Genomic DNA, 11,167 nt, shown 5'->3' on the forward strand with positions numbered 1-11,167 from the left:
ACCAGTTGTCACCTCTCTCATGTTACTTTAAGTATTCCTCATGCACATTAGAGAAGGCACTTCTCAGTCTAGAGGCAGTGTGGAATTCTAGATATTGGGGTTCTATAGCCCCAAATTGGTCAGGGACCTACTGAGTGACTCTGGACAAGTCATGCCTCCATCTCTGTGCATCTCTTCCTTCTTCCACCCTTAGAATGGTTTTATCTTCTTAGAGAACAAGCTCTTTGGAATTGCAACTGTCTGCTGTGTTTTCACAAATGGGGCCCCGATATCTGGCTGACACCTTAGCAATGGTACTACAAATAAACTTCAAAATCAGAGTTGCACTCCTTTGAAATACTGATGACTATACTCTGTTATCACTCCATACCTCCCAAAAAAGGGCTGTCTGAACTAAGAATAACTGACGAAACAAGTTATGAAAAATCTAATGTTTTTTTACAGCTGTTATACTTTTAGGAGAATTTTTTTTTTAAAATGGGCAGTAAATTGGTATTTTAAGATGTTGGAGAACACAAAACTACATTTTTCTTAGCCCTTGCTTCCCAGACACCATTTTTATGCCCCACCTCAGCTTTCTATTATAATTCACCACCTACAGTTCCAGCCCTTTGACAGGTCATTACTGTGTTACAAAACATTCTAAGGCTGACCCTAGCTGGAAGCAACACTGTATTTTTGCTGAAGATATCCTCCAATATCCCAAACTTCCTTGTTTGACCCAAAACCAGGCAAAGTTTAATAAAGAATTCTCTTACCACAGCCAGCAAACCCAGTATTTTGACAGAACACTTGAGATGGCCCATATATTTTCATAACAGTAAAAGCAAGTCCTCAAAAATACTACTACAGATTCAAAGTTCTGGATGTGGTGGGGAATTAAACATTGTTGCAATAACCAGATTTCTTTGGACTCCTAATTTTGGAGAGGGGAGATGTGACAAACTCAATTTACAGATTTTGAAGAACTTATTACTAAGGACATAGCCAATATAGTTCAAAGGCTTCAGCAAACACAAAGATAGTTTGCCATCTATTTAGGATTCTCAAGGAACTTGCAAACGTAACTTATTCAACATAGCATTAAATCATACTTTAAAAAAAAAAGGAGTAAATATCAGCTGCTCAACAGACCATTTAATGAAAGGCAGGGACTGGGGGTGGGGTAGAGTCATGTTTACAGGTTAAAATAGAAGATGTTTATTTGGGGTGTTCTGAGTTTGGCCAATTACAGTTCTGGTATTCAGACAGAGGTCAACAGTTTCAAGCTTTTCTTAATGGGAGGTTAAGATATTTTTTTCTTACCTGGATATTTTTAATTTTAAACATTTATAGTTACAATGTTTTGAGTCAGTACAGAGAGACTTTCACACCTGATAATGTTTAGCAGCAGTTTTCAATCCTTCATCATTATCCAGATTCTGCTCTGATGCAATCTGACTAGCTAATGATCCACAGTTGAACAAAACGCAAGTCTTCTCATATCCCAAACTCGCCAGAGCTGAAACCAAAAAAGCCAGAGTGAGCATTCTGTACGGAAAATAAGCTTCAGCATTTTGCCCTCCTAAAGACAAGAAGGCCAACACTTAAAGAGGGTAAGGACCTTCCAAATTTGGAGACACCACCAGTAGTTTCAAACAAGAAACTAAGGAAGCAACTGTATGGAACTTTTAACACTCAAATCACTCTGATCCTGCATGTTAAAGAGAACCACAATGGAATAAGAGTCCTTGTTTATCCAGAGAAGGCTGAATCTTGCATCTAGCACAGCATTTCCCCAACTTTTGAAAGATAAGCCCACCATTAGGAAAAATGAAGTCACAAATCTTCAGTTCCAGCATGCATTACTGTTGAAGTCCTGCTCAAAGTGAGCAGTTGCTTAAGAGTAGATTGTGTAGCTGTGCATGATACTTCCTCTTGGATGCTTTAAACAATCAGTGAAATAGTCAAACATTTAAACTATCATCACTGACATTTAAGTTAGCACCTACTGAAATGAATGGAGCATTTCAGACCTAAGAGCTATTGTTTCACGATCACTGCAAATTCTGGCAGATCTCTTTGCATTAGTTGCACTGGTTTCATGTTGTCTAGATTCTCTTTACAACCATAACAGCTAGAGACTTAGGGTATGTCTACACTGCAGCTGAGAGGTATGATTCTCAGCACAGACAGTTACTCGCACTAGCTTTGCTTGAGCTAGAATGATAAAAATGGCAATGTGGACATTGCAGCGCAGGCAGAGGCTTGGGCTGGCCACCTGAGCTCTGACCCAGAGGGTTGATGAGTTTGTACTTGGACAGCTAGCTTGAGATGCTGCTTGTGTCACAATATCTACGCTGCCTTTTTTTAGTGCATTAGTTTGAGCAAAACTAGCATGAGGGACACCACGCCCCAGGCGTTCCTAATCTCGAACTGTGAGTGGCTGGGACTGGATGATGGGACACATCACTCCAAATTGCCTTGTTCTATTCATTTCCTCTGAAATATCTGGTCTCTGACAGTGGCCAATGCAAGATGCCTGACTGGATGGACCATTGGTCTGACTCAGTATGGCCACTCATGAGTCAGTCATCGGAGTTGGGTATTGTACCTCCCAGCCGCAGGGTAGACACATCCTTATTTAAATTAAACCTTCACTCTGGAGAACTGAGAGGCCTGTCCAACCCCCAGCAATTCTTCACAGCCCAAGAGGATGTACCTAATCCACACATTGGGAAACACTTGGCTCTGAATATGAAGCAGCCAAGCCCATTAGTAGCCTTGGAGAAGTTATTAGTCATATGCTGCTGCTTTGTGATGTGAGATAGGGTAAACTCACTGCTGCTGGAAGTGCTTTCTCCCACCCACTTGCACTGCGCTCTTCTCTGCTCTGAACAAGACTTTCCCTTTCCCACACAATAGAACATTTTATAAACTGGGGCAGGACGGAGAAGAGAAAGGAAAGGGGAAGAGAGATCCAAAGTGATAAGGTTAGAACAACGCAGCGGCAGGAGGGAGTATACTGTTCCTTTCTTCCCCTCCCTTCTAGTAGTGACCACGAGATTTAAATGTTTCCTCTCCATCAACTGGTGAAGTATGGCCCACCAGGACACCCCTAACAGTGAGAAGTACTGTAATAAATGCATCTGTAGGGCTTCAGTAATAAACCAAAAGTAACATACTGAGGAAGAGAGGAAGTCAGTCTTATTAATCCAGCTGAACACAGTGACTGCACGTAATGCCAAGTGGAATGGGGAAAACTTTTGTATTTTATGAAAAAATGTGTGACTTGGTTTCACTTTTGTAATATGACCTTCTAGGACTGAAGGGTTTAAATTCTTCTCTAGGACAGGGGAATAAAAGATGGGTGTTGGTCATGTACATACATCTGGGTTGGTAAGAATGGACCCCCAAGAACTGTCAACACACTGAATTACCTCGAAGAAAAAGTGGAGGGCCAACCGCCAGACAACTTTCAACAACTACCTCCCTTGGCCAGCAGAACACAGGAAAAAAGCAAAAGTAGAGCTTGAAACAAAGAACTGATGTGTCAGGAGCTGTAAAAAGTATTCTGCTGCCCACTGCAGACACACAATCCTGGATAGTGGGGGCCAGAGAGGAAGGTAGTGCTGCCAACATGGTAACACATACAAGCTTGGCTTTTTTTTTTTTTTTGAATGAAAAAAGGACCCCCAAAATACTGTATTCCAATCAGTTAATAAAAGCTGCCTTGTTTTGAAAAGACTGTCCTGCATTGCTGCAAACACCTGCTAGTTGCATAGCTCCAAAGGGATAAAATCTCCAAGGGGAGTTCTAGTGCCTGGACTCACTGGAACAGCCACCGTGAGAAATGGAGATGTTGAAAAGCAGGACACCATCAATATATGAATATTTTCAAAATTCATTATTAGAATTACCTACCAAGTTTGACAGATCCTCCAAAAAGCGACCCTTTATCAAAGGCATCTTTCCATGTAAAGGTCACACAGATCTGAAAAAGGGAAGGAGAATGCACTGCATTTCATTTTAGAAAGACATCCAGCACACAGTTTTATCTGTTTCATTCTAATTAAAGCATTATAATGTTTAGCAATGTTATAAAAATTCTATGAACCTTAAGACAGTCTTAAGTTTCACTTATACATTTTCCTACTCAACTTTCTATCGGAGCTTACAAAAATTTCTTCAATAAGCAAGGTTCACAGATTCTCACAACAGGTTTTAATGCTCACATTTTGGAAGCAGAATTATACCTGTGAATGACAGGGCAGAACCTCCTTCCCCTGAAGAAAGAAAAGGAGGACTTGTGGCACCTTAAGAGACTAACGAATTTATGTGAGCATAAGCTTTCGTGAGCTACAGCTCACTTCATCGGATGCATTCAGTGGAAAATACAGTGGGGAGATTTATATACATAGAGAACATGAAACAATGGGTGTTACCATACACACTGTAACAAGAGTGATCACTTAAAGATGAGCTATTACCAGCAGGAGAGCGAGAGTGCCAATGTGAGAAATTTCCAAAGCTACAAGGAAACCTAACCATTCTCCAAAGTAAAGTACACTGACTTTTCTTTTTATTTAAAGACCTGTGATGGATTTGAAGATGCTCTACAATAATTTATGAATATCATATCTTGCCTGGATGATTGTGCTGCTTATGCGTGCATACACTGATTTAACTCAATAGTAGGATTGTTTGGAAATGCACCCAGGAAGGAATGTGTATGTGTGAATCCTGATACACGCTTCCCAGCAAACAAACACAAGAGCCATTCACTTTGAATTTCCACTTCTGAAACTCTCCTGCACTCAAACTGGTTTTGCGAAGCAGATCCAAGATCAAGGAAAAGAAAACTAAAACTATCTGGATTTTAAAAGGACACTCCCTCAACAGCAGGGGGAGAGAGAGTTAGGAGACTGAGATGCAGACACTCAGAGGTTAGGGGCCTGGGGCAAACTAGGCCTGCCTAGGAGTCTGAGTGTAAGAGACCTGTGTCTCGACCTTTTGTTGTTTTAATAAATCCTTTTTTCTTATGTTAATGTTTTGTTCCTACTGTTAAGAACAAAAAATACTTTGTTATAGGAAGGATTGTTGTTTGGATCCCTATTCACAACTGGTCAGACTCCCACAAAGAACCACCACTGGCTGCCAGCTCTGACTGAAGCTATTCTGGGAGATTCCCCCCCCCGCAACAGGACAATTTCATTTTCTTAAAATATCCTATTAAAATCTCCTGGATTGCTTTCAATAGCCACTGGGATATCAATGCCGATTCCAGGAGACTCCCGGCCAATCCTGGAGGGTTGCCAACTCTACTGGTACCTGTATCTAGTTGGACCTGCCAGGAAAGCAGAGTCAGTACATAGGGCCTATATCCTAGTACCCAGTCTAAAAGAGAGAGAACCATGGGATTCCATCCCAGGAAAGGCCAAGTAGGAAGCCTTAGTCCTAATGGAGGTGCTCTCAGAGAGAGCAGAGAAAGGGTCAGAGGTGTAGCTAGCCTTGTAACCATGACAAAAATTACTAATACAAAATCTTGGAGAATTTCCCACTCTGAGCAAGTACTGAGAGCAGAAAAGGGTACCTGCCATATTTTATCCCCAGGGAGTGTGGGATTTGTAGGCCTTGCTTCTTGAAGAGAAGAAGGTTTGAGAAACTCAGATAAAGTTCTTCAATTCTTCAGCATGGCAAAGTGCGAAGATCATCACAACAGAATTTATCATAGAGGGCAGTCCCATGCCAGAAGTTGCACTATATACAAAAATATATTCTCCCCTGGGTTCTCTTTACCATCACTTCCAATTATTTCCCCTTTACTGAGCCATCCTACCTTAGAGCACCCTTTACAGACATCAGTAGACGCTCTCTTTGAATAAACCTTGTAGAACTTAGAACTTTTAAAAGAAGGATTAAGTTGCTGTCATACAAATCTCTTTGTAAGGAGTATGTCAGTCTTTTTGTCAAAGACATCACTGTCCGAAAGGAGCAGGCCTTGAAAGAAGCAGAAATGGTGACTTTTGCCCTAGACACTGGTACAGCCAACTCGAAATGGAGGACTGATGTCTTCTTACACCTCAAAGACTGATGTAGACCAAACAGAGCTAAAAGAACTCAAGATCTCTTTGCTCATAAAGAAAGAATTTGCAACCCTTATTAAAAATAAATCAGGTTTAAATACAGAATTTAAAATAGTGTACACTAGCAAATAAGGTGATTGCAAATGAACCCTATAGCCCAGGGGTAGGCAACCTATGGCATGCGTTCCAAAGATGGCACGCGAGCTGATTTTCATTGGCACTCACACTGCCCGAGTCCTGGCCACTGGTCCAGGGACTCTGCATTTTAATTTAAATTTTAAATGAAGCTTCTTAAACATTTTAAAAACCTTATTTACTTTACATACAACAACAGTTCAGTTATATATTGAAGACTTATAGAAAGAGACCTTCTAAAAACGTTAAAATGTATTACTGGCCCGTGAAACTTTAAATTAGAGTGAATAAATGAAGACTCAGCACACCACTTCTGAAAGGTTGCTGACCCCTGCTCTAGCTGAATAAGTGCCACTGTTATTGATGGACCAGATCACAGTGACCTCCAGAAAAATCACATTTTTTCTGAGCCTGCATTTGGGCATCTGTAAAATGAGAGCAATGATAGCTACCACAGGTGAAATCTCAAAGTATCAGGATTAAACATATCTACAACCACAAGTAAGGAGAGAGAGAGAGAGAGAGAGATTAATGTCTTTCCTGGGAGAAGCACTGCCTTAGACATAGGCCTAAAAGGAGTAGAAATAATATTAAAAAAAGACATCCTGGTTTCCATGAACCATTGTCCCAATATAGTATATGTGAAGCCAATGCAAGTCTTTTACACCTTACCTGATTTTCAGAAAATGGAAATTTTGGCTCTATGGAACATAGCTGATCGTAGTATCTAGAGCAACAGACAAAAAAGCTGAGTTAAATACCAGATTAAGAGTTGTACTGGTTTTGTTTACATTGAGGAAGAAGGGAGGGTTGCCTCCATACCTAAATAACGGAACTCCCCCACTAATTCTGCATCATCTTGGGAGAGATAACTAGAACATGCAATGTGCCTCCAATGTGGCAGCAGCCACCCTGGATCTAGGAGGGGAGGTGGATGGAAGGCAAGGGATACAGAGGACAACGTGTCTTTTCCATCCCTTCCTACATGTGGTAGGAGGAGGAAAGAGATCCTTATGCAAAGGGTCCACTGTAGGAACATATGACAGACAAGGAAACAAATTTCCCCTTGACATTCATGATCATGTTACAGAGAATTAAATTAAATTTAAAAGATCATAACATAACATTTCATAACCATCACCATGCCGATTCAACTTGTATGTTCTCCCTCTACCTGCAACCATTTGTCTATTTTGATTGCAAGCTCTTTGGTCACTATGTTTGCCTAGCACAACGGAGCCCCATTCTCTGCTGGCCTCCCAGAACTACTTTCGTAATGAAAATAAACTAGAGTGTTGCACACTTCTATACACGGAGCTCACTGGACACACGAAGGGCTCCTTGTTTCCTTCCAGTCACCCCCGCAAGCTCCATGTGTGCCACACTCACATTCTCCTCTACTTCAGGGATTCCTTGAAAAACCCTCCACCTCCTTCCCTCATAACAAGGCCTCTGTCTCTCTCTCTCTCCCCACCCCCTTTTTCTTCCCCTCTAATGTACCCATCTTTTCCTTGAACTGGAAGGGAGGCGCCCTCTCCTTCTCACCCCTCCACTCCAACCGAACAGGGTTTGGTGAGGCAGGGCATTAGAAAAGAAGAAATGAAGACTCTTATTCTCCACTCCCTCTGCTGGCTAAGCATCCACCCCACAGCTGTGCAAGCCTCTTTTCTAGTTTACCCAATTTTCACCAAAATCTATAGGGTTCTGCCCACTCATGCCTAGAACACTCCCTGAAGGAACTAATTTGAAACAGTGTTCAGAAGTTATGTTACACCAACAAACAAATGTCATCACTTTTGAGTAGGGCCTCACTTAGCCAATAAATACTGGATCACAGTATGGGACTTGGTATATTTAGTACTAAGCTAAAGCAAGGAAGACAATTCTAAAATGAGGGACTCACAAATGTAAGACACTAGATTTCATGATCCACAAATTCTAGAAACATACCTTACACAAGTGGAAAGGGTAGAAATTAGCTTCTCTCTCTCGATATTTCCCTCTTGGCAGGTGACAAAACTTAAAACCAAGTCACTCAGAACAATGGCTTCCTTCTTTCCCTCAGTAACACCTCCATTATTATAGGAATGTAACAGGCTCTCTAAAAGTGCTAGTTAGAGATTAATGCTGTATACCATTTGCAAACTGGACTTCCAGGTGGATTGCAGATGACAAAGCAAGTTATTTCTAGCATTTCAAGATAGCAGTTACTAAAAATATCTTTAAGTCAAAGTAGCTAGTGATGACAGAAGTGATTTTAAAGTTCCAAAATCACACAGCCTGCTGAAGTATTTGTACTTAATTCCTGTTCACTTCTAGGTGCAATCCAAAGCGTTAGCAATTAATTTATATTACATCCTTAAAAAATACAAGCCTAGTCTACACATAAAAATTAGATTGACCTAGCTACATTGCTCAGGGCTGTGAAAAAGTTTGCACCTTCTGTGGAGTAGTTATGACAACCTAAGTAGTTATGACAACTGGGCTGTCAGAAAAATTCTTCCCTAGACCGAGCTACCACTTCTCGGAGAGGTGGATTTCCTAAAATAAATGGAAAAACCCGTTCCATCACTGTAGGAAGCAGCTACACTACAGTGGACAGCTGCAGCACTGTAGCTGTGCCACTGCAGGGTTGATATATCACCTAGCTACCCTTATCTTTAAGTCCCTAAATGTCCTACAACCTGGCACCTGAAGTCAACTGGCCAACTCTCACCATCTTTGAATCAAATACTCTGGGAACAGCTGTGGTAGATCTCTCAGTCTATGACCCTTACACTCCCTTTTGAATTCCACAGATATACCCCTTTTTATGGGCTTCTAGAGCCTAAATCTAATCAACTACACAGCGGAGTGGGATGTGAATTTATTTAAATTTAGCAAAAAGAAAAGGAGTACTTGTGGCACCTTAGAGACTAACCAATTTGAGCATAAGCTTTTGTGAGCTACAGCTCACTTCATCGGATGCATTCAGATGAATGCATCCGATGAAGTGAGCTGTAGCTCACAAAAGCTTATGCTCAGATAAATTGGTTAGTCTCTAAGGTGCCACAAGTACTCCTTTTCTTTTTGCGAATACAGACTAACACGGCTGCTACTCTGAAACCTTTAAATTTAGCTTCTGTCAGATAGCCCGCTTTATTTCCCTACAAAATGTTGATGAATATAGTATGAAAATAAATTGTTATATTAAAAAGGGATACAGTCAACTTGATTTTTTAAAATTAACTTAAAGAAATTCCAGTTTGATAGCAATAGGCATGTCCTTTTTTAAAATTCCTATTGAAAGAATTATTCTTTCTGCCTCCATGTTGATGTTTATAAACATTTTTTCAAGCAAAGTCAATGCTATACAGTGAAAACACTATGACTATAGATATACACAAAATCAACTGGAAAAAAAAGATTTCCTTCCCTTTCTATATTCTTCAGTTATAATAATCGTAAGTGTTACCAAAGTAGGCACAAAATTCTCAGACAAATGAGAATCTCAAATTGTTGTGTCCCTGGCAGAGAGTTGCTGGCTCCTTTAAGGCAAGCATAGGCCCAGGCTACCCTTGCAAGACTCATTCCTCTTAAATTTGCTATTCAATTAACTGCCTAGATAAGCTAACACCCGAGCCTGTTAAAAAGCCATCAGGGCTAAGCTGCAGGATGGTGCTTGTGACACATATTGCAGTGCCATGCAGTATCTCTGGAGACCATGATGTACCAAGTGTGTGTATCACTGTTGGCCAGGAATTGTATGCAACTCCAGAGGATACGGTTTCACAGCTCCCCGCAAGAACCAAAAGCAGTGGGGGGGGGGGAGGAGGATTAATCTGAATCATTTTGATTGTAAACACCTCCAGAGAGATGCCAACCCATAGGGAGGCTTGCATACACTGGCTCAAACTGGGTTTTCCAGAGACCAACACAAAGAAACATGGACTTTTGGGACAAAAAGGCTGCATTGTGGACAGTCTGGAAAAACTCTGGCCTACAAAGGCCCTATAAGACTGATGTGCAACCTCTGGAAAGCTTTTAGCATGCAAATAGGAACTTTTGTTGTTATTATGTTTTCTCTGTTATGTTTTTACCTAAAGAATAAATGTGCTTCCTTAGAGAGAGCTTGTGGTAAGCGGTAACTGCTGACAATATGCTGTTCATAGCCCTTGTAGAGAAAGTTTCCCTTGGTGTGATCTTTGTGGGGTCACTTAGGTTTTGTGGACAAAGTTCATTGGTGGAGTGGCACTGTGCCCAAAGATCTGTAAGAAAGGTGGCACAGGGGATAAGAATTTATATAGGAAGAAATGCCTTTTCTATAGAGATTAAGATGAATGTCCTAAACTTTAATATGCAGGTTTGTATTAACAGATGCCACAGGAATAGTGCTACCGTTTTTCAGTATTTCAACCTAGCTATAATTCTTCTGCTCTTCTATGTGAGTTGGGAAGCTATTGGGTTTTTTTGTGTGGCTAAGTTAAAGCATCAGTGTAGACACTACCATTCATTATATTGCCAGATCTGGCCTCCTCCAGCATCCCACAACGCACACCATAACTGCTCTGCTCACTGTTTTGCACTCAGCTGCCCTACAGGCCTGCACCCCTCCCAGGCCTGCTGACCTGGGGGGGGGGAGGGAGGGGAGAATTGACAACAGGCCCTTCTAAATCGCCCAGCCCGGCTGCCCTAGGAGCTCACGGTGTGGTACCAGCAGCAGTGAAGGCAGCCAGGGCAGACATGTAGAAGCCCAGCCATGCCGGCAGCAGCTTGCTGGGCACCAGCAAGCGCAGGCAGCAGCACCGCCCAAATATCAGGCGGGCTGTTCAGGCCTGGCCCCTCCCCTTTCAAAGTTCTGGGAAGTCCTGACAGCTGAGCATACAATTCAAGCAGCAAACAGCAAATCATTACCATGGAATTTCAGCTCCCCCGCCCACTAGGAACACAACAGCAGGCATTAAGGGGGAAGGTGGGGGCTGATGAAC

At 41.6% G+C, this 11,167-nt stretch overlaps 1 protein-coding gene across 5 annotated transcripts in view; it reads right to left on the bottom strand.

Annotated features, from left to right (window-relative positions):
• The window catches only part of PDCD6IP (programmed cell death 6 interacting protein), a 50,840-nt gene that overhangs the window by 37,309 nt on the left and 2,364 nt on the right, over nucleotides 1-11,167 (bottom strand). For all 5 annotated transcript variants that reach the window (XM_077811082.1, XM_077811081.1, XM_077811080.1 and 2 more), the window contains exons 2-4: nucleotides 6,873-6,927; nucleotides 3,904-3,973; nucleotides 1,374-1,501 (exon numbers count right to left, since the gene is read on the bottom strand). In XM_077811082.1, the coding sequence (XP_077667208.1) occupies nucleotides 1,374-1,501; nucleotides 3,904-3,973; nucleotides 6,873-6,927 (253 nt within the window). The remainder of the gene's footprint in view (nucleotides 1-1,373; nucleotides 1,502-3,903; nucleotides 3,974-6,872; nucleotides 6,928-11,167) is intronic.

This window comes from Eretmochelys imbricata, chromosome 2 (assembly GCF_965152235.1).
Source record: "Eretmochelys imbricata isolate rEreImb1 chromosome 2, rEreImb1.hap1, whole genome shotgun sequence".
Classification (NCBI taxonomy): domain Eukaryota; kingdom Metazoa; phylum Chordata; order Testudines; family Cheloniidae; genus Eretmochelys; species Eretmochelys imbricata.